This window comes from Aquarana catesbeiana, linkage group LG07 (assembly GCF_042186555.1).
Source record: "Aquarana catesbeiana isolate 2022-GZ linkage group LG07, ASM4218655v1, whole genome shotgun sequence".
Taxonomy (NCBI): domain Eukaryota; kingdom Metazoa; phylum Chordata; class Amphibia; order Anura; family Ranidae; genus Aquarana; species Aquarana catesbeiana.
In genome coordinates this window covers 83636517-83659576 of record NC_133330.1, presented here as the reverse complement: position 1 = coordinate 83659576, position 23060 = coordinate 83636517, and the positions used below count along the sequence as shown (strand labels likewise).

The following is a 23060-nucleotide window of genomic DNA, read 5'->3' as shown; positions in this document are numbered from 1 at the left end:
CACCTGGAGGACTTTCCAACTAAGGGCAGAATCCACTGAAGCCTGAACATCCACCCAGGAAAACCTGGCAAATGTGTGTGCAGAAAACCAAGTGGTATATTTACAGACCTGGGAAACCGAGGCCTGATGCTTAAAAGTCCACAAAGCACCAAGGCTTCTGGTGAAGTGTGCCTTCATAGGGAAGGGAGGAACCTTCGTCTTCAGATTGTATGCCTGAATAATGACCTGCCCTATTCACCTTGCAATTGTGAATCAAGAGGTAGAATGTCCCTTGCAGGTGTCTTCTGCAATACAAACACAACCCCGAATTGATGGATTAAGGCATAGTTGCCAACATTCTGAAAAAATTAATAGGGACACTTTTTTGTATATAGGCAGAGTCTTATTTAAATTAGGGGTGGGGTATTCATTTATAGGTGTGACTTAGCAGAGAGAAAGAAATCGGCGTGCATAATGCACCGCGGAGAAAAATGGGCATGGTTTAAACTAGATAATAGGCATGGCTTAAAGGGGGTGTGGTTAGAGTCTGCAATGGAGGGAGAAGGAAGAGAGGGATAGAGGGAGAAAGAAAGGGAGAGAGAAAGAAAGAGAAAAAGGGAGAAAGAGAGAGGGAGAAAAAAAGAGATAGGGAGGCAAGGAGAGAGAAGGAAGGAAAGAGAGAAGGAAGGAAAGAAAGAAGGAAAGAATGAGGGATGGAGAGACAGCAGGCCCAGATCCTAAACCACAATAACAATATGTGTATTCCAGAAAGTTTAACGATCAGCAAATAAAGATACTTCAAACACAATTCCCCAGGCAGATCCCATTATACAGATATAAGAGATGGTCGGAGACTGCAGACATATATATATATATATATATATATATATATATGTGATTATGCACAGCATGGCTGCCCTGTAGCAGTCAGTCGGCTATGGGGCAGTTGGCGAGTGGTTAAAGAACAAATCTACATAGTGTCCCCATCCCGCCGATGATAGAAAACCATGGCATCTGGAGGTGCTCACAGGGCTGGAGGAGATGTATAGGCGGTCCACCCCCAAGCTGACATCACTTCCGCCTATACCCACAGGGATCTGGAAATTCTTCTCCAGCCTTGTGAGCACCTCCAGCGACCGTAGTTTTTTTTTTATCATCTGCGGGATGAGGACACTATCCAGATTTGGTTTTGACGAGATATTTACTTTAATGTGAGGAGTTAGAACATTTTTAATAAACTGGCCATTGCTGCATTAGATGGCACTTCCCTTTCTATACTGGGTTCACACACACAGAAGTGGTGGGGGAAACTGCATGTGATTCAAACAGGAGTTGCATAGCACACCTGTTCAAATCGCATGCGATTCTTTGCAGTTCGATTTGATTTTGTACGAGCTCAAATCACACCGCAAAGGTATCGGTCCTCGGTATCAGTGAGTACTTGACCATAAGTATCTGTATTTGTACTTACCGATAAAAAAACGGTATTGGTGTAACCCTACTATTAATATATTTCAAGAACTTTTGGGGGTTTGTCCTATTCTTTTTCGCAATCTGTCGCTTAATTTTTGCGACCTTGATTTCCTTTTTACATATTTTTACATATTAGTAACTTTCAAATGATGACAATGTTCCTTAATGTTTATATTTTTTTAAATGGCATTTTCTTACTATGCCCTTTTTAACATGTGTATGTTTGCTTTCTTGTTTAACTATTTTAATCTTTCATAAAATAAATTTATCTTTCTATTCTCTTATTTTTCATAACTTTTTTCGTCTTTCTTACTAGGGGCTGGTTTGCCCTGTATGTGAAAGGATAATGATGCCTTCACAGTTTACTATCTTTCTGGGAGCCTATGGAGGGATCATATGACCATTAGGTTATGCCATGCGTGAAATATTGCCTGAATACCTACAGCAGCCAGGACAAAAGAAGACCAACATCATACAAGTATATTCAATGACAGAAACTTAACCAGAGGATCTGCACCCACCTTGATGTGATCTTTGATTTCTTGCCTCTCCATTTCACACTTCCACTGAATGTATGCTTCATTATTATTATCTAATGTGTTGTGCAGTAAGTGTTTACTGTACCATTTATCTTCCAATTCAGAAATCACCAGCTTCTTACTAGGAGAAGGTTCAGTATCTGCAAGCAAGTCCCCAAAATTGAATGGAATCCCGAATTCACGGCTCAGAACATGGATCATATCTGCAGAGGGCAGCAAGTTGGAATGGATGACGTCTCGTAGTTTTTTGGCACTGCGGATATAGTCTAACCTAAAATAATTACATATGTATGTAAATATCCTAAAGGATGTACACTACATACTGTACTTTCATACAGAAATGCAAACAGCAGTAATTAGTCTAAACCATGGGTAGAATCTACAGACTCCAGGGAACTTTTTTCTGCATCAAAATATAACATAGATGTGATTTGTTTCTACACTGGGCAGACATACTGTACCTATACATATCTGGCTTGCAAGTGGCAGCATAGTGTTTGTATGCAATATACAATCATTTGAAAAATTAGTTGCACCCCATGGCAAATTATTTTTTCAACATAATTTAACAGGCAAACATCAAACATTGCCTACAGATGAAGGTGACAAACAATGAGTAAGTCATTTATTCAACAAAAATATCAGACGATGTAATGGTACTGTGGAAAAAGTAAGTACACCCTTAACATAAAAAGCTGTTATTGCCCTCTGTGGCACAAATTACTTTTTTTAGGCATTTTTACATAGTTGGTAAGGTTGAATAAAGACACAGTTCAACCTGAGAATGTGTGTCTGTGTGTGACTACTGTTTTCCATATCCCTGTACATTGTGTTCTCCAAAAAACACATCTAAAAGTTTTTTTTTTAACTTATCTGCACTCTCCGCTGATACTACTAAGGCCTCAAGTCCACAGGCGTTTTCTAGTATCCCGGCCAGGAAAAAAAGCAGCGTTAAAACCGCGATTTTATACGCGTTTTGCACTGGCGTCAATGTGCGTTTAGCCATGCTAGCTTTCAGCCACGTTTCTCTGTCTCTATTCAAAATCAATAGTTCCCTATGGGAGCCCATTGATTTGAATAGAAGTGGCACCAGAAGTCAGAATCTTGAAGGGGAACCCCACCAAAATGTAAAAAAAAATTTTGTGTGAAGTTTCCCCCCCCCCAAGACGATACCAGACCTTTCATTCTGGTATGGATCTTAAGAGGAACCCCCTACGCCCAAAAAAATGGCATGGGGCACCCCCTAAGATCCATACCAGACCCTAATCCGAGCACGCAGCCTGGAAGGTCAGCAGAGGGGGGGCGAAAGAGCGCCCCTCCCCTGGACCATACCAGGCCACATTCCCTCAACAAGGGGGGGCGTGGGTGCTTCAGGGCGGGGGGGGCCTGCACCCCTCCACCTCAAAGCACCTTGTCCCCATGTTGATGAGGACAAGGGCCTCTTCCTGGCAACCCTGGCCATTGGTTGTCGGGGTCTGCAAAAGGGGGATTAGCGGAATCTGGAAGCTCCTTTTAACAAGGGAGTCCCCAGATCCAGGCCCCCCACTCTAGGTGAATGAGTATGGGGTACATCGTACCCCTACCCATTCACCTTAAAAAAAAAAGTGTAAAAAATAAACACAAGAGGGAGAAGAGCCGGAACTGCCTTAATAAAATACTTTAAAAACCTGTGTAGTGTGTTTATTTTTGACACATTTTTTAGGTGAATGGGTAAGGGTACGATGTACCCCATACTCATTCACCTAGGGTGGGGGGCCGGGATCTGGGGGGCCCCCTATTTAAGGGGGCTTCCAGATTCCGATAAGCCCCTGCCCTTGTCCTCATCAACATTGGGACAAGGTCCCCCCCGCCCCGACGCACGCGCGCTCACCCCCCCCTTTCCTGACCTTCCGGGCTGCGTGCTCAGATAAGGGTCTGGTATGGATCTTGGGGGGGGGGCCACGTTTTTTATTGGGCGTGGGGGGTTCCCCCTAAGATCCATACCAGACCGAAGGGTTTATTTTTCTACATTTTGGCGGGGTTCCCCTTCAAGATTCTTAGCACACAAGTCGCACTGCAAGTCGGATCATCTTGATCCGACTTCTGGTGAGACTTCTATTCAAATCAATGGGCTCCCGAAGGGAGCCATTGTTTTTTTTAAAGAGGCAGAGAAATGCCAGACAAGGCTTAATGCTGTGTATGCAACATTAAGCCTTGTTAAATCGCGTTTAACACCTTTTACCGGCGTCTGGCGTTTTTACAGCTCTAGCGCTGGAGCCCCAGAACGTGCTGGTCCTGGTTTTTTGTTTTTTTTAGCTTAAAAACGCCTATGCCACTTACAGCTCCTAAACGCCTTGGTGGGCATGAGGCCATAAGCTAACATGGAGAGGCGTTTTTAAGCTGCAAAAAACGTTCCTAAAAGCACCTGTAAAAACGTCTGTGGGCATAAGGCCTAACTGTGGCACAACCTCACCTCTCTGACAGTAAAGAACCCCTTACGCAGTTTGGGACTGAACCCTTTCTCATTCAACTTCATTGTGTTGCTGTGTGTCTTCTTTAAGATTAAAACATTTCCTCCTAATGCTACAGTCACCATTCAAGGATTTGTATATCACAATTCTATCCCCTCTTAAGAACCTCTTCTTCAGTGAGAACAGGTTTAATGTTTATTTATTATTAGCTTTGTTGCCCTTCTCTAGACTCTCTCCAATTTAAGCCCACCCTTCCTGAGGACTGGTGAGCAGAACTGGATCGCATACTCAAGATGTAGCTAAACCAGAGTTTTGTAAAATAATAATAATAGTTTTCTCTCTTGAATAAATATCCTTTTTAATGCATGCCAATAGTCTGCTGGCCTTGCTTGCTGCAGCTTGTCATTGCATGCTATTACAGAGCTTGTTATCCACTTAGACCCCCATATCCTTTTCCATCCTTGACTTCCCCACGTGTGTAACTTGCATGTATATTTTTAGCTCCCAAGTGCATTTCTTTATATTTTTTTACACTGAACCTCATCTGCCATATAGCTACGCACCCCTCTATTTTAACTAGGTCTTCTTGTAAAGTTGCTGTATCCTGTTAAGTTATTGGCCCACTTAGGTTTGCATCATTGGCAAACACTGATTATGACTGATCACAAGTTTTTTAGCATTGGCTACTTATCCATGCAAATTTTTTTCAGTTGCAAGATGTCTGTGGGTTTCCTTGCATGAACTGCCTACTTCAAAATTCCCCCTACAAAATTTCAAAGGAAATCAAATTAGGGCTTTGACTAGGGCAGTTCAAAACCCCCTTTTTCTTCTTTTTAAGCAATTCCTTGGTGAATTTGCTTGTGTACTTTGGAACATTATCATGTTGGACAGGTGGCCTCACATTCTCAATAAGCACACTTTGATATGATGCAGCAAGTATAGCTGAGTCGGTGTATAGCTGAGAAGGTTCAGACCCATGTCTGATCCTGCTACCTTTGCTGTGTCTGGTGATGACTTGTTTTTTTGAGCCACCTGAGATGCTGGACAACACCCTGCTTTGTATCTTGTTTCTGCTGAACCTTGAACCCTTTGCTCTTCTGATACACTTCCTACCTATATGCAAGCCATGCCCTTGCACTTCCTGTTTACCAGATTACTGTGCTCTCTCCAGCCAAATTATCTCGCTCCTGTCACTCCTGCTGCTGTCCGTATCTCTGCTACCACTCATTACTGACTTTTGGCATGATACTCAACTACTCTTCTGTTTGATCCCTACCTACTCTATTTGCTAATGCTTGCCGACTTGCTTACCCCCTCTGGTCTGACAAGCCTTAGGACTGTGACCGGGTTACTAATACACAGCAAAACCTCCACAATCAGGAGCTCTGATGAATACCGGTTCGTACTTAGGCCCCCGCACCTCAGATGAGCCTGCATCATCCACCAGGGTGACCTGCTTATATATCTATTCAGCCGGTCGGTGGGAGTCTCTCTACTGCTATAACTACTGGTCTTTGAGCCTGACCCTTGACCGTGACATGATGACTGGGTGTTGCCGAAGAAGCCCTGAAGAAGCAAGGTAACCCCAAGTTGTAACATTTCCATCACCATGCTTCACAGCTGTTAAAAAGTTCTGATGAAATACTGTTTGGGTTGGGGCAACTATATCTACTGTTTTGTTTTACAGTCTTCAGTACATTGTTTTAGAAGTATGAATAAAATGTGTTGCGCTAAATAAACATATAATAATAATCAACAGTGAGTCCATGAATCACCCTAATATCATAATAATTAAGGAAAAGTGAGTCCATGAGTCACCAGGGTGACATATGTGTGAGTAGGTATCTTGGCTGTTGTATCACCAACTGCCTCCACCTTGTGATTAGACCACCACCAAAAATAAAGATGTGCCCTTACCAGAGAGCATTGACCTCTTATTACAGGAGGTCACAAGAGCTCTTGTGTTATATATACTCCAACTCCGTTCTGGAATCCACATATGATAAACGGGCGAGATCACTCCAAGTAACCAATGGGTCCTCTCACTCCAAATGTGACACCAGACGGCATACCCCAATGAGAGATAAAAACGCCAGTATAGTGTAAAACCTTTTACAACATGGTTTTTTAAAAGGTAATGCACTTAAATCTAACTGAATAAAAACAGCATGTGAAAACAGAAGGATGTCTGTTTTACTTTCCTTGAATGTGATGACAGGAAATGACAGCTCTGCCCGACCGGTTTCGTCACCAAAAGGACTTCTTCTGGGGCATGGGTATCCTTCCCTGTCATCGCTAATAAATACTCCTCAAATCAATCCAAGCCTTGTTCCCATCCTCTGCCCTATGCGGTTCACCTCCGTTGGCCAAGCCTCATTGTGAATGGAGACGCCACTCACCCCATCCAACTTTCGTTACTTATAGCCAGACCAACCTAGAAGTGGCAGTAGATATTCAGCCAATTTTTCCCTAATTACTTATTTTCTACTCAACATCTAACCATCAAACGTATTATACATAAACATTGGCATATCCTACAGAACAACTGAGTTTTAGGCCCAGTTCTGCCATTGAAACCTCAAGTTTCATATAGAGGTGTCCAATCCATAAAGGATAAATTGGCACATAATATACTCCACATGGACCGCGGTCTGGGCAGTACAATTATGGGGGTTTTCCCCAACAGGGACAAGACTACAGGGGAATGGGAGGACAAAGAGAGGGACCAGAGGGGGGAGGAGAATACAGGCAAAAAAGAAAAAGGGAATAACGGGTAAGTGCACTTATAATTTGAGTACTCAGGTCCTCACTGATGATGAAAAAGCCATTCTGCATAAGGGCTTAAAATTTGCTCCACCAAAGGGTCTGGACAAGTTCCAGACCTTTATGGATATACACAAGTATATTAGAAAAGTAAACATTAAAAGATACTGTACTTCTTATTCAATCCAGTTAAGGAGGGGAGATTGATATCATCAGATGTTCAAACCTCTCACCTCTCTAATGCTTCATTATTTAACCCTCCAGGTGGAATGGTGTCCTCAGTGAGAGTATTTAGAAATGTTGTACTTAAGAGACCTGGATAAGGTTCAAGCCAGAAATGTCAAAATGCAGGTCCATCTTGCTAAGGGACTGCAACAACTGTGTGACCGCAAGTATCTAGTAACTAGACCTGCGGATAAAGGAGGGGAGTCATTGTGTTAGACAAATGTGCTTATTTAACAGGGATGAGGAAGATTCTAATGCTGTGTACACACGGTCGGAATTTCCGACAGAATGAGTCTGATGTGAGCTCTTCATCGTATATTCCGACCGTGTGTATGCCTCATCTGACTTTTTCCATCGAAAATTCAGACGGACTTAGAGAAGATGTTCTATATTTTTCCGACGGAAAAAATTACTATCGGAAAAACCTCTCGTCTGTAAGCTGTTCCGACACACCAAAAACAACGCATGCTCTGAAGCAACGAAAGCTACTGGCTTCTGGCCATTGAACTTCCGTTTTCTAGTCCCGTCGTATGTCACCGCGTTCTGGACATTTGGAATTTGGTGTGACAGTGTGTATGCAAGATAGCTTGAGCAGAATTCCGTCGGAAAAACCTTCAGAGTTTATTCCGACGGGAAAACCGGTCGTGTGTACAGGGCATAAGTGATCAGGACACTTATGTCCTGCCGAGAAGGGACCCTGTGGGTCCATATAAGAATGAGTTAGAGAAATTGGTTTCTAGAGCTTGTGCTCAGGGTATTATTAACAAAAAATAACTTTCTTTCCTTGTTCCTGCTTCTCCAAGAACACCAATTATGTACTATTAGCCTAAGGTCCATAAAGACCCTATTTCTGTGACATCTCGGTGGGCAAATATATTGATACCTACCTTCAGCCATTGGTTAAAAAAATGTGAGTGGAAAAAACCTTGCGACAATACCTAATAGAAGTGGTAATTAAGCTGCTCCCCAAATAGCTTGTAGAAAACCTACTGTGCAATAAATGTGAAGTGGTGATATGGGGCGTTGTGACAACTAATTAGAAGTGTTCCCGCATATAACAATTTGTGCCTAAATAACTAATAATAAAAATAATAATAATAAATATGTCAACTTGGGTATACAGAAATTTTAATTTGCATAACACTGAATATTATAGATAAAGAAAGTCCACATTCATCTGTGATTGTTCAAAAAAATGAAAACGTGGTTGGTAAATCAATATGTGTAGATATCCTCCACCACTTACAAACATCCAACTACACCCAAAGTGCTCTTGTAAAATATCTGCTCACTGGACAGCCATGGCCTCTTTAACCAAAAAGAATGTCTGAATTCGCTTGTGCTGCTACCTTGCAGCTTGGTGTGGTATCTCAGACAGTCCAACACTATGTCCTCCTCTGCCCCACAGCAGGTGACATGAGTTGAGAAAAAGACAAAGTGGACCCAAATAGCGTAATATTGCTTGGTTTATTAAAACAATTAATGTTAAAAAAGCAGGCATTTTGTTTTTAACATTTGTTGTTTTAATAAACCAAGCAATATTACGCTATTTGGGTCCACTTTGTCTTTTTCTCAACTCATGTCACCCGCTGTGGGGGAGAGGAGAACATAGTGTTGGACTGTCTGAGATACCACACCGAGCTGCAAGGTAGCAGCGGGTTTGCAAGCGGTGGAGGATTTCTACACATATTGATTTACCAACTACGTTTTCACTTTTTTGAACAATCACAGATGAATATGGACTTTCTTTTTCTATAATATTTAGTGTTTTGCAAATTTAAATTTCTGTATACCTAAGTTGACATGTTATTTAGGCATCTGTTCACAAATTGTTATATGCAGGAACACTTCTAATTAGTTGTCACAGCGCCTCCTATCACCACTTCTTCACGACCGCTCACTGTATATATACGTCATTTTTTTAAAGATGGATATCTCGGTAACGGCAGCAGCTGCTGCCACAACCGAGATATCCATCTTTACAGCGAGCGGTTCTGTACACGATAATGGTGGTCTCAGCGGCGGGTTCGCCGCGAGATCACCGTTATCGGCGGCAGGAGAGGTGCCACCCCCCCTCCCGCCGCTCTCCCGCACCCTCCGCCGCTTGCCGGAGCCGTCGGTAGCGGCGGAGGAGATCGGGACCTGTCACCGCTAAGGTACTGAGACGAGTGAGGCCAAGATGGCCCCCACCCGTCTCTATACCATGTGACGGCCGGAGCGACGTCATTACGACGGCTCCGCCCACTTCTCTTAAAGGCACAATTTTTTTGTGTCATTTTTTTTAAACGACTTTTTTTTTTTTTTTTTTTTTTTTGCATTTTAGTCTAAATATGAGATCTGAGGACTTTTTGACCCCAGATCTCATATTTAAGAGGACCTTTCATGCTTTTTTCTATTACAAGGGATGTTTACATTCCTTGTAATAGGAATAAAAGTGATCCAAATTTTTTTTTTTTTAAAACAGTGAAAAAATAAATAAGATAAAGTAAAATAAATAAAAAAAAAAAAAAAAAAATTTTAAAGCGCCCTGTCCCGACGAGCTCGCGCACAGAAGCGAACGCATACGTGAGTAGCGCCCGCATATGAAAACGGTGGTCAAACCACACATGTGAGGTATCGCCGCGACCGGTATTGCGAGAGCAATAATTCTAGCCCTAGACCTCCTCTGTAACTCCAAACATGCAACCTGTAGAATTTTTTTAAACGTCGCCTATGGAGATTTTTAAGGGTAAAAGTTTGACGCTATTCCACGAGCGGGCGCAATTTTGAAGCGTGACATGTTGGGTATCAATTTACTTGGCGTAACGTTATCTTTCACAATATAAAAAAAAATTGGGCTAACTTTACTGTTGTCTTATTTTTTTATTCAAAAAAGTGATTTTTTTCCAAAAAAAGTGCGCTTATAAGACCGCTGCGCAAATACGGTGCAAAAAAAAGTATTGCAATGACCGCCATTTTATTCTCTAGGGTGTTAGAAAAAAAACAATATATAATGTTTGGGGGTTCTAAGTAATTTTCTAGCAAAAAAACCTGTTTTAAACATGTAAACACCTAAAATCCAAAACGAGGCTGGTCTTTAAGTGGTTAAAAAAATGCCTTCATATATCAAGGACACTAGGGCAGTTATTAATCTAATTAAAGAAAGTCCCTTTCAAGAAGGATGGTGGTTGGTGACAGCGGACGTCGCGTCGCTTTACACTATAATTCCCCATGATTTAGGTGTATCTGCAGTGTCACACTATTTGGGTAGAGACTCTTAACTGATTTCCATCCAGAAGGAGTTTATTTTAGATCTTCTAAAGTTTGCGGCATCACATCACTATTTTTGGTTTGGAGGTGAATTCTTCCTCCAAAATAGGGGTGTTGCAATGGGGGCTAAACATGCCCCGAGCGTGGCCAATTTATTTAAGGTCAAATGGGAGGAGGATGTCATCTATGCCCAACAGGGGACTAATTTGGCCTTGTGGGCTCGGTACATAGATGACATCCTCCTCCTATGGAAGGAAGATTCTACCTCACTTGTGGAGTTTTTGGACACATTAACCACTTGCCTACCAGGCACTTAAACCCCCTTCCTGCCCAGGCCATTTTTCAGCTTTCAGCGCTGTCGCACTTTGAACGACAATTGCGCGGTCGAGCTACACTGTACCCAAACAAATTTTTTATAATTTTCTTCACACAAATAGAGCTTTATTTTGGTGGTATGTAATCACTGCTGGGTTTTTTATTTTTACCAAAAAAAAGACTAAAAAGTTTGAAAAAAATGTTTTTTACTTTTTCTGTCAACTAAGTAATTTTTCGCCTTCACTGATGTGCGCTGATGAGGCGACACTGATGGGCACTGATAGGCTGAACTGGTGGGCATTGATGAGGTGGCACTAATGGGCACTGATTAGGTGGCACTCATGAGGAGGCACTAATATGCCGCACTTATGGGTACTGATAGGTGGCACTGATGAGCACTGTTAGGTGGCACTGATGGGCACTAATAGGCGGCACTGGTGGGCACTGATAGGCGGCACTGGTGGGTGGCACTGATGGGCATTGATTGCCAGCTGTGATGGGCAGCACTGATAGGTGGAACTGATTGCCAGCACTGACTGGCATCGCTAATGGGCACTGATTGGTGGCACATGTGGGCAGTGGTGGGCACTGATTGCTGCCACTGGTGGGCACTGATAGCTGGCATTGGTGGGCAATGGTGGGCACTGATTTGTGACATTATTTTACATTATTGTAATCAGGGCACTGATGATCAGTGCCCTGATTACATTCCTAGCTGTCCTCCATGAGGAGATGCCGCTGATCGGCTGTCCTCTCCTCACACTTTGTCAGTGTGAGGCGAGGAGCACCGATTACCGGCACTTCCTTATTTACATGTGACCGGCTGTGATTGGACACAGCCGATCACATGGTTAAAGAGCCGCAGACGTGGCTCTTTCCAGAGATCGGGGTCGCGCCGTGTCCTAGCAACACGGCGCAGCCACGATCGCCGTGCTGCGTGCCCCCGCGGGCGCGCAAGGGCGGCCGTTCTGGAACGCCATCATATGACGTTGTCGCAGAATGAGAGCCTTACTGCCCCGCTGTCATTTGACGGTGGGTGGGCAGCAAGCAGTTAAACCAGAATAATAGACATTAAACTTAACTACGGAATGAGTCAGAAAAGATTCATTTTTTGGAGCCTCACGATTAAGGTGGAGGAGGGTCGTTTGATGACCTCTACCTTTTTCAAATCTACAGATCGCAATGCATACATTTCGAAGGAGAGTTGCCACTATAGGCAATGGCTGGAAGGGGTCCCAAAAGGACAGTAACTTTGTATCAAACAAAATTGTACTTCCCAGGGGGACTTTGAACGACAGGCAGAGATATTAACTCAAAGATTCTTGGAGAAGGATTATGACTCGACCTCTCTGAAAACCACACTCAATCAAGTTAGAAATATTGATAGGGATTTGTTACTTATAGATAGAACAGACGAACCTAGAAATGGGATTGGATATTCAATCAACCAATTTTTCCCTAATTACCGTATTTATCGGTGTATAACACACACTTTTTTCCCCTCAAACTGAACTCTTTTTTTTTACCAACAGGGGCAGGGATCGGCCAGTCCCCCCTGGGTGCCACCCATTGGGAGGGTGTCGGGCCGGCTGCCCCTCCTCTCCTAGCCCTGGGACAGCACTGCCATACTTCAAAAATATTACTGACAGCCCTATCTCATATACCGCTCCTCCTGTATCACTCTCAATATAAATGGGAGCCTATAATACCTCAAGTAACGCTGCTCGTTCTGGCTGCTCTCCTCCTCCTGCTCCTCCTCAAGTGTAGCTTTTGATTGGAAGAGGATAGCGGTCATGTGACCATCAATGAAACAGCAGAGAGTCACGTGAACGTGTCTACGAGAAAGCGGCGTTAATTGAGGTATATAGAAGCTTTTATATACAATGAGAGTGACACAGGAGGAGCGGTATATGAGAAAGTGCTGTCAGTAATATTTTCTTAACATTTTAAAGTATGCTGGCAGCGCTGACCCAGGAGACTGGGAGTGCAGGGGGGGCAAAGGAGTATGTGTGCTGTGCAGGGGGCTTGTGTAATGTGCAGGGGGTCCGTTTTTTGTATAAATGGTCAGCTCTTGTGTTGAATTTGCTGAGACAGGCAGTCCTAGACAAATTGGCAGTTGTCTTGAATTTACACACATCTCAATAGCTAAGAGAACACCAGACCCTTGATATCTGAAGTTTAAAGCGGAATTCCAGGTATTTTTTCATTTTGCATAGTTACATTGGTTTAACTTGAACCAAGGTAAGTACACATATTTCATACCTGGCTGATCCCTGCAGAAGAGGAGAATCACTGTAGTAGCTGCAACTACTACAATGATCCTTGCTGTCTTCCAGGTCCTGTGCCAAGCAGTTGCCCTGATGCAAAGTAACCACAGGGGAACACCTTTTTTTTCTCAAAGAATACAAGGCGTTCTCTGATTGAACGAGGTAAGGAATGTGACTGCACCACTCCCCCTCTCCCCCTTATCCTTTCAGAGAATGCTTTGCAGTATGCGATAGAGAGCCCCAAGCACCAACCCCTGATTACAGACTACAAAGTTTAAGGAGACAGATGTAGATTGATAGCACTTGTGTCATCCTCTGTTTTCCTGACACAAGCTCTGTCACTCTGAAGGCAGGGGAGAGGGGGAGTGTCAGCTTACCACCAAACAACACAGGCACGCTCACAGCAGTGCTGTTCCTGTGCATCTCACACACATCCTGTCTGCTTACCAGTTGAGAGCAACAGCAGTAATAGAACAATGCCCTGCTTTCAATTGTACACAGACCATAGCACGCTGCTTTCATATAAATAGTATGAAATCATTAATGAAAGCTTTGTTCTCACACAGCTGACAGTCCCAGCTTGTACATAGACATGCCATCTGTAAGCAGCACAGAAACAGCACTGCTGTGAGTGTGCCGGTGTAGTTTAGTGTTAAACTGACACACACCCTTTTTGATAGGAAATCATTGGGCATAGCTTGGGGTGCGCTGTCACATACTAGATTTTAGCTTCTACTGTTCCTAAAATCACTGTGTACGCTAAGGTACTAGAGCATCAAATAATATACAAAGTGATAGTCCTTCTTTAAATAAGATGGATTCGATCTGCATACTCCCTAAGGGGCTTCTAATCTCTGTTCTCTGTTTCCTCATCCATAAATATACTAGTAGGTTAACTGACATTTTCCTACTTAAGTTACAGAAATTCAGGAAAATAGCATTGCACTAATACCTCCATTTTCAAAGTCTTACCCTTGCTTTTGTGTTACAGCAGGTTTACAGTGTGTGTCTTTATATGACAGTGCAGCCCAAGTGGCACCACAATATGACCCATTGTAGTGGTTCTTAACCTTGGTCCTCAAGTCCCCCTCGACAGGCCATGTTTTGGGAATTTCTTTTAGATTAAAGAGCTGTCCAAAATACCAAGCCATTGACGCTGATTGAAAACACCTGTGCAAGATAAAAGAAAACCTGAAAACATGGCCTGTTGGGGGTACTTGAGGACTGAGGTTGAGAAGTGGTTCCCAACCTCAGTCTTCAAGTATCCCAGGCAAATTACATTATTAGAATTTCCTTAACCCTGCACATGTGCTTAAAATGAATGCCTATGGCTTTAGTATTTATGACAGCTATTTTATCTAAGTGACATTCTCAAAAGATTGCCTGTTGGGGGTACTTGAGGATCGAGTTTGGGAAGCACTGACCTAGAGGAATCCAACAGTTCTGTCAGACACAACCCATTCCTTCCTGTGCACTCTGAATTAAGCATTGGGGTATGGCCAATACTCATCTATGCCACAATAACATTAAGGAATGTGCACATTTCCATCATCAAAAAAGTAAGGCATTAAAAAACTGGTAAAAATCATAAAAAAAAGAGCATAGGACTACAAAGAGAAAAAAGGTGTGAAATTTTGTATGGGTTTTTTCCTGTATCGAGAACACTGGATTAACAGGGACCTAAGGTTAATAGTTAATAGTACTTTGTAAGCACTGCAGAACGTGCCAGTATTATGGAAATTAAGCAAAGAATAAATAAGACATATCAATTCCAACTCTACCCTAGGAGGCCTGCTTACCTTGACAAGGCATGAAAACACAATGGAGGAACCATATCCCTGACATAGAGAAGGGGTTGATTCACTAAGGATGTGAGATTCTCAAGCAGATGGATGTGGCACAACAAGACTCCAAGATCTTTGTATAATCGCTCACAGAAAGCCATTTCCGAGTTGTACAAGGTCTCTAACTTTTCATTCTCTCCTTTTGGCCTGTACCAAATTATAGAAAACTTAAAATGTGTACGAATGGTCATTTACCACTGTAAAAAGCATACTAAGGATAGTTAACAGAACGAAAGAGAAGGTACTTTTTGAACTACTCAGACATATTCTTACATTTCACATCTGTACAAGCACAAAACAGTCACAAGCATACATAACTATGCACATACTCACTGAGTACCCACCAACTCATTCACTGTACAATAAAAATAAGAATTCAGTCTAAACATACATGAAATAAAAAATAAATTTTGCAGACCATATACCTGCTGGATAGGGTTTCCCACAATTCTTTAATTCCTTTGTCCTTCAGTCCTTCCAAAATAAAGAGGTGGATGGATCCATCCATGATATGTATACTGGTTATAACATCCAGGGTAACATCTCTTTTCTGATTTTCAGTCAAGGAAACTCTGGACAGAGCTTCCACAGTGACATTCCAAGGGTTAAAATCTAAGCCTAAGGCCTTTGAGTTGATATTTGCAATATTAATGATAAAATCCCTGAACAGCTGTTTGTTCCTGTATTCAAAGATGCAGACCATACGCCCAAAGGGACAATCGGGACTCTCCTCATCAAAAGACAGTGGCACTGCAAGGTCTACTCTAACTTTCAGGTGTGACTGGGCATCCAAATAATATCCCACTGGCAACGGAGAATCTTGAGGGCCATCAACTGACCCTATGACCCCTAAAATGTTTCCATTTTTGCAGTCCGATTGATAGCCTGTGGGATCTGGGCATTCACAGCTGTGTATTGGAACAGAAATGTTTAAGTATGTGGCACCATAGACCAGCTCAGATAAACTCAGCCTCGCAACTCCATAGGGATCCCATTGTCTGTTACTCTTTGTGAATGGATTGTGGACAGTACGTTTAGAAGTCACAAGACCAACATTACTCAGTTTCTCATCTTCAGGTTCCATGCCAAAAAGTGATGGCTTGCTGACACTCTCCTCTATCCTCCGATCTCGATCATGTACCTCAATCTCTACAGGTGGTCCAAGAAGAGATTCACGCAGTTCACCCACACTTATGGTACCTGCAAAAATAACAAAAACATCCCTAAAGAAAACATGTGTTCCGTGTGTTTGTCCATGTGTCTGGTGATAAGACTGATCCCGGAATCTGTATCTGCAGTAGACAGGTACACACTTCTCCTGTAAAAAAAAAAAAAAATAATAATAAAAAAAACATTATAGATATATATACATATGCACCGAAGGCAAATAGACAGTGCAGAGCTTGGTAATTATGATAAATGATGATTTTCGTCATCCGATCAAGTGTAAACAAAAATTTTATTTTTTTTTTTAATTTTTCTTTCACCTGACTGGGTATTCTTTTAACAAATTGAAGCTTTACCACATTTAAATGTACTAAGGGGAAATTAGTTCAACTGCACTTGCAAAGTGTATAGTCTATTTGCCTTTAGTAAATCCACCACAATGCTTCATTCCTCTTGTAAAATGATAACATTAAATGCAATTGTTATGTCATTTGTTATGTCTTTGTGACTTCTTCTGTTCATTGTTGTGATTTTGTGTTGTCTTTGTTGAGTGTGGTATGTGTTGCAATTAATTCCTGTCGGGATTAATAAAGTATTCTGAATCTGAAGTCATGGGTGCTCTAACAAAATATTGACACAAAACATTGGACTATTCTGAAGTGGCCTACTGTGAGTCCTGATATGAATCCTGTCACACATCTATGGAAACAGCTAAAACATGCAGTCTAGAGAAAGCACCCTTCAATCCGGAGACAACTGACAACAGCTTGCTCAAGAACAGTGAGATAAACTACCTGTTGGCAGGTGCAGAAGTCTCAATAAGATTAAGAGGCAGTGACTGCCTCCTAAGCTGTGCAACAAAATATTAAGTTAAAAGGGGGGGTGGCAAACCGTGTTGGGGGCATGGCTGCTATTCATTTTCCTACGGGTCTACCAATTTATAGTACTGCTGTATGAACCTTGCGGCCGAAAGCTGCGTCTGTACAAGCCGAGACGTCCACCTGGGCAAACTTTGAGAAGGTATGAACTAAAGACCAGGTGGTGGCCTTGCAGAGCAGGGCAACAGAGGCTTTTGATGTCAAATTACCCAGGAAACACTGATATGGTGGAGTGCGCACATATTAGTTCTGGAGGTTTTTTATCTTTTAGAGTGTAAGCTCCTCAGATGACTTCCCTTATATACCTGGATTTTGAAGCACATTGTGCTTTATGAGGCCTTGATGACAGGACAAAGAAAGAGCCTTTCTTACAGAAGCTGTGACTCTTAGATTTCTCTTCATTGTCTGGATGTTATCAGAGCTATCAGATTTTATCTATTTGAGGTACTTAGAAGTAGGGTACAAAGAGGGAGGGGTTATGTCTTTATCTATTCTAGGTGGAAGTTAGATCAGGGGCGGCCGTCCATTACAGTCGCACGGGTGCCGCCTCCCCTTTCCATACCCGCTGCCACCCCCTATTCATGCGTCCAACCCCTTTCAGGACACCGGGTGCATGAATTACAGCGGCGGGGGTGTTTATTTTTTGAAGCACCTGATTAGAGCCAGAGGCTCTAATAGGCTTCAAAATAGAGTGGGCTCCGGTCACAGAGTATTGCCCTCGGAGCCCACCCAGGTGTGTTAGAATAGCGAATGAATATTCACTATTCTAACACTGAATCGCCTCTACGCCAATCAGGAAGCACGGGTCTGATACCTGTTTCCCAATTGGCTGAAAGGACAGGGGATCCTATTGGAGGAGGAGGGAGATGCAAGGCGGAAGCCGCCGTAATGCACAGAAGGAGGAAGAAAGAAAGCTGTCGCTCGCCGGACATGCTACATGCCCGCCCGCTTCCTAGATGGGGTAAGTACAGGGCTTTGATGTCCCAACCATCCTCCCGGGGGGGTGGGGGTGGTTGTTTGACGCCCTCCCAAAAGAAAAAAACACCAGCCGCCACTGCGTTAGATATTACCTTAGGTAGATAGGTAGGTTTTGAGCACAAGACTACTTTGTCTTTCCTTATAAGAGAGAGACCCTCTTTCAGAGACACATCTGGCATACGTAATAGCCACTAAAAAGCCACTCAGAGTTCCCTGATGGGTTTACAGGGTGTTTTCCGCAGGGCAAGGGAACCAAATTAAGATCCAAAGCACACGGTGCTGTAAGGATGGTCTAATCTAAGAAACACCTTGATCAAAGGTTTTTACAAGGGAAAACAAGGCCAGAGGTTTTTGAAACAAAATGGACAAGGCCACAACCTGTCTCTTAAAGGAGAAGCATAGCCAAAGCTTTTTTGGCTGTACTTCTTCTATGGATCACATAGGATCAAAACGAATTGCACTCCTGTGACCCGTTTTCACCAGAGAGGGAACTTCAAATCACCAATGTCAGTCCAGGCACTGCGTCATCCTGACCGCGAAGTCTGGATCTGCCAGGTGCCTGGACAAACACCCGGCTCAGCCTCTCGGCAAGCCGCTGAGAGCCTGAGACGTCTGCTTCACCCCCTCTACAGCCCAGCGCTCCAATGAGCAATGGAGAGAAAAGAGCAAAGAGCTGTGAATAGCAGTCTGCAGCTCTCTGCTCACAGAGCTCTGAAAACCGAGCGATCAGCGGTGTTCGATTTTTAAGTTCTCAGTGTAGAGGCTCTGGGGGACAGATGCAGCATCGGACCCATGCTGCATCCACCTAGGTAAGTATGAATCTGCAAAAATAAATTATTCCTTCCGTTTTAGCATCTACAAACTATGTTCTAGCATCTACAAACAATGGTATATGTTGATGGAATTTTTTAAAATTTATTTTTTTATATTAGTAATGGCAGCGATCAATGACTTATAGTGGGACTGGGATATTGTGGTGGCCAATAACTCACACTTTTCGGGAACCACTGGCACTAATACAGTGATAAAAATATGCACTGTCACTGTATTAATGACACTGGCTGGGAGGGGGTTAAACATCGAGGGCGATCAAAGGGTTAACTGTGTGCCTAGCCACAGTGTTTTTGTGACGTGTGTGCTGCTTTTACTAGGGGAAGTGATGGATTTTATTCCCTGCTTTGCAGGGAAACAAAATCCATGCCTTCCTCTCTGTCAGAATGAAGATCTGCCTTGGTTACATAGGCAAATCTCTGTTCTGTGTGTTTTCGGCAGGTGCCAGTGGACATGCAGTGCCTGGCACCCGTAGATTGGCTTCTGCTGTGATTAATCACAGCAGAAACAGTCTGCCTGCTGCGCGCGTCCCCTGTGGGCGGAAGTGCAGGATCACGTATATACGTGATCCTGCACAGAAGGGCCACCCTGTAGAAGAAAATCTGCTATAGGGCAGTCTGGAGGGGGTTAATAAAAATGTTTTATATATATTTATACAGTGGGGACGGAAAGTATTCAGACCCCCTTGAATTTTTTACTCTTTGTTATATTGCAGCCATTTGCTAAAATCATTTAAGTTCATTTTTTTCCTCATTAATGTACACACAGCACCCCATATTGACAGAAAAACACAGAATTGTTGACATTTTTGAAGATTTATTGAAAAAAAGAAAAACTGAAATATCACATGGTCCTAAGTATTCAGACCCTTTGCTCAGTATTTAGTAGAAGCACCCTTTTGATCTAATACAGCCATGAGTCTTTTGGGAAAGATGCAACAAGTTTTTTCACACCTGGATTTGGGGATCCTCTGCCATTCCTCCTTGCAGATCCTCTCCAGTTCTGTCAGGTTGGATGGTAAACGTTGGTGGACAGCCATTTTTAGGTCTCTCCAGAGATGCTCAATTGGGTTTAAGAAAGAGGCTCTGGCTGGGCCATTCAAGAACAGTCACGGTGTTGTTGTGAAGCCACTCCTTCGTTATTTTAGCTGTGTGCTTAGGGTCATTGTCTTGTTGAAAGGTAAACCTTCGGCCCAGTCTGAGGTCCTGAGCACTCTGGAGAAGGTTTTCGTCCAGGATATCCCTGTACTTGGCCGCATGAATCTTTTCCTTGATTGCAACCAGTCGTCCTGTCCCTGCAGCTGAAAAACACCCCCACAGCATGACGCTGCCACCACCATGCTTCACTGTTGGGACTGTATTGGACAGGTGATGAGCAGTGCCTAGTTTTCTCCACATATATCGCTTAGAATTAAGGCCAAAAAGTTCTATCTTGGTCTCATCAGACCAAAGAATCTTATTTCTCACCATCTTGGAGTCCTTCAGGTGTTTTTTTAGCAAACTTCATGCAGGTTTCATGTGTCTTGCACTGAGGAGAGGCTTCCGTCGGGCCACTCTGCCATAAAGCCCCGACTGGTGGAGGGCTGCAGTGATGGTTGACTTTCTACAACTTTCCCCCATCTCCCAACTGCATCTCTGGAGCTCAGCCACAGTGATCTTTGGGTTCTTCTTTACCTCTCTCACCAAGGCTCTTCTCCCCAGACGGCCAGCTCTAGGAAGGGTTCTGGTTGTCTCAAACGTCTTCTATTTAAGGATTATGGAGGCCACTGTGCTCTTAGAAACCTTAAGTGCAGCAGAAATTTTTTTGTAACGTTGGCCAGATCTGTGCCTTGCCACAATTCTGTCTCTGAGCTCTTCAGGCAGTTCCTTTGACCTCTCATTTGCTCTGACAGGTGTGTGGCTTTCCTAATCAAGTCCAATCAGTATAATCAAACACAGCTGGACTCAAATGAAGGTGTAGAACCATCTCAAGGATGATCAGAAGAAATGGACAGCTCCTGAGTTAAATATATGAGTGTCACAGCAAAGGGTCTGAACACTTAGGACCATGTGATATTTCAGTTTTTTCTTTTTTAATAAATCTGCAAAAATGTCAACAATTCTGTGTTTTTCTGTCAATATGGGGTGCTGTATGTACATTAATGAGGAAAAAAAATTAACTTAACTTTTAGCAAATGGCTGCAATGCAACAAAGAATGAAAAATTTAAGGGGGTCTGAATACTTTCCATCCCCACTATATATATATATAAAAATATATATATAAAAGTACCTCTTTCCTAATCGATATACAGCTGTCACATGACCCAGCTCTTTCCTGACCTGTCTGCAGGGAAACATAAGCAGGAGGAGCTTATAGTCCTCTGCTGCTGGTCGCATTTTCAAAATAAAAAAAGCAGCCTTTGGAATAGAGAGTAAAAATAAATAATTAACATCAAAAAACTGTTTTAAATTGTCATACAAATATTAAAATCAAATCTTTATTATTTTTGCCAACAACATGGTGTGGGGGCGGATTTCTCCAAGTCACATGCTGTCACACCCTTCCAGCCTGTGTCTTATGCCCTGTACACACGGTCAGACATTGATCGGACATTCAGACAACAAAATCTATGGATTTTTTCCGACGGATGTTGGCTCAAACTTGTCTTGCATACACACGGTCACACAAAGTTGTCGGAAAATCCGATCGTTCTAAACGCGGTGACATAAAACACGTACGTCGGGACTATAAACGGGGCAGTAGCCAATAGCTTTTGTCTCTTAATTTATTCTGAACATGCGTGGCACTTTGTGCATCGGATTTGAGTACACACGATCGGAATTTCCGACAACGGATTTTGCTGTCGGAAAATTTTATAGCAAGTTCTCAAACTTTGTGTGTCGGAAATTCCGATGGAAAATGTGTAATGGATCCCACACATGGTCGGAATTTCCGACAACAAGGTCCTATCACACATTTTCCATCGGAAAATCCAACCGTGTGTACAGGGCATTAGAATAAGAGGGAGGTGAAGCCTTCATCAATCTACATGTAATATCCTGCCCCCATTGTGATTAGCTGGATAGTGGACATGGAGAAGGAGAGAGGCAAGGGGCTGTCATTCAGCACTGTGTATACGCTCGCATGTGCGGCTCAAGTCACGTGGGCTGCTCAAATGTGATAGGGAGGAAATGCTCAGCATAGAAACTCACTGAAAATGGAACATGAGCAGAGCTACCAACACTGCTCTGCAAAATCCCTGATCTCATAGTCACTGAGTGATTATGAACAGCATGTAATACAGCATTTATTGATAGTTTTTATGATTTGAGTTTAGTGACACTTTAAAGTGTTACTAAACCCACAACAGTAAAATCAGTCTGTATATGTAGTAAAACATGCTTGTTATACTCAATGTGGAACCTAAGGGGTTACTCCTCTGCATTGTGTAAAAAGGCTGTTTGATCCGGTCTTCTCTGACCCTCCCCTTCTTCCGCTGTTCCAAATCCATCTCCTGATAGAACAGACCACAGCTCCCCTTTTTCCCCTCCAGTCCACAGCTCCCTTCTTGTCCCACAGTCCATAACTCTCCTCTTCTCCCCCAGTCCACAGTTCCCCACTTGTCTCCCAGTCCACATTTCCCTTTTTATCCCCTAGTCCACAGCTCCTCTTTTTCTCCTGCAGTCCACAGCTTCCCTTTTTCTTCTCCAGTCCACAGTTTCCCTCTTGTCCCCCAGTCCACAACTCCCCTCTTGTCCCCCAGTCCACAGTTCCCCTCTTATACCCCCCAACCACAGCTCCCCTTTTCTCGCTCATTCCGCAGCTGCCCTCTTGTCCACAGCTTCCCTTTTTTTCCTCCAGTCCACAGCTCCCCTCTTGTCCCCAGTCCACAGCTCCCCTCTTGTCCCCGGGTCCACAGCTCCCCTCTTGTTCACTGCTTCACAGCTCTCCCCTTGTCCTTCTGTCCAGAGCTCCCCTTTTCTCCCCTAGTCCACAGCTCCCCTTTTCTCTCCCAGTCCACAGCTTCCCTTTTTCTCCTACAGTCCACAGCTCCCCTCGTCTCCCACAGTCTACAGCTCCCCTCGTCTCCCACAATCCACAGCTCCCCTCTTCTCCCACAGA

The 23060-nt window shown here is 43.2% G+C and overlaps 1 protein-coding gene across 1 annotated transcript in view; it reads right to left on the bottom strand.

Moving 5' to 3' along the window:
* Positions 1-23060, bottom strand: part of CFAP92 (cilia and flagella associated protein 92 (putative)) — a 303652-nt gene that overhangs the window by 92757 nt on the left and 187835 nt on the right. The window contains exons 10-12 of the mRNA XM_073592393.1: positions 15530-16422; positions 15060-15251; positions 1974-2262 (exon numbers count right to left, since the gene is read on the bottom strand). Coding sequence (XP_073448494.1) covers positions 1974-2262; positions 15060-15251; positions 15530-16422 — 1374 coding nt within the window. The remainder of the gene's footprint in view (positions 1-1973; positions 2263-15059; positions 15252-15529; positions 16423-23060) is intronic.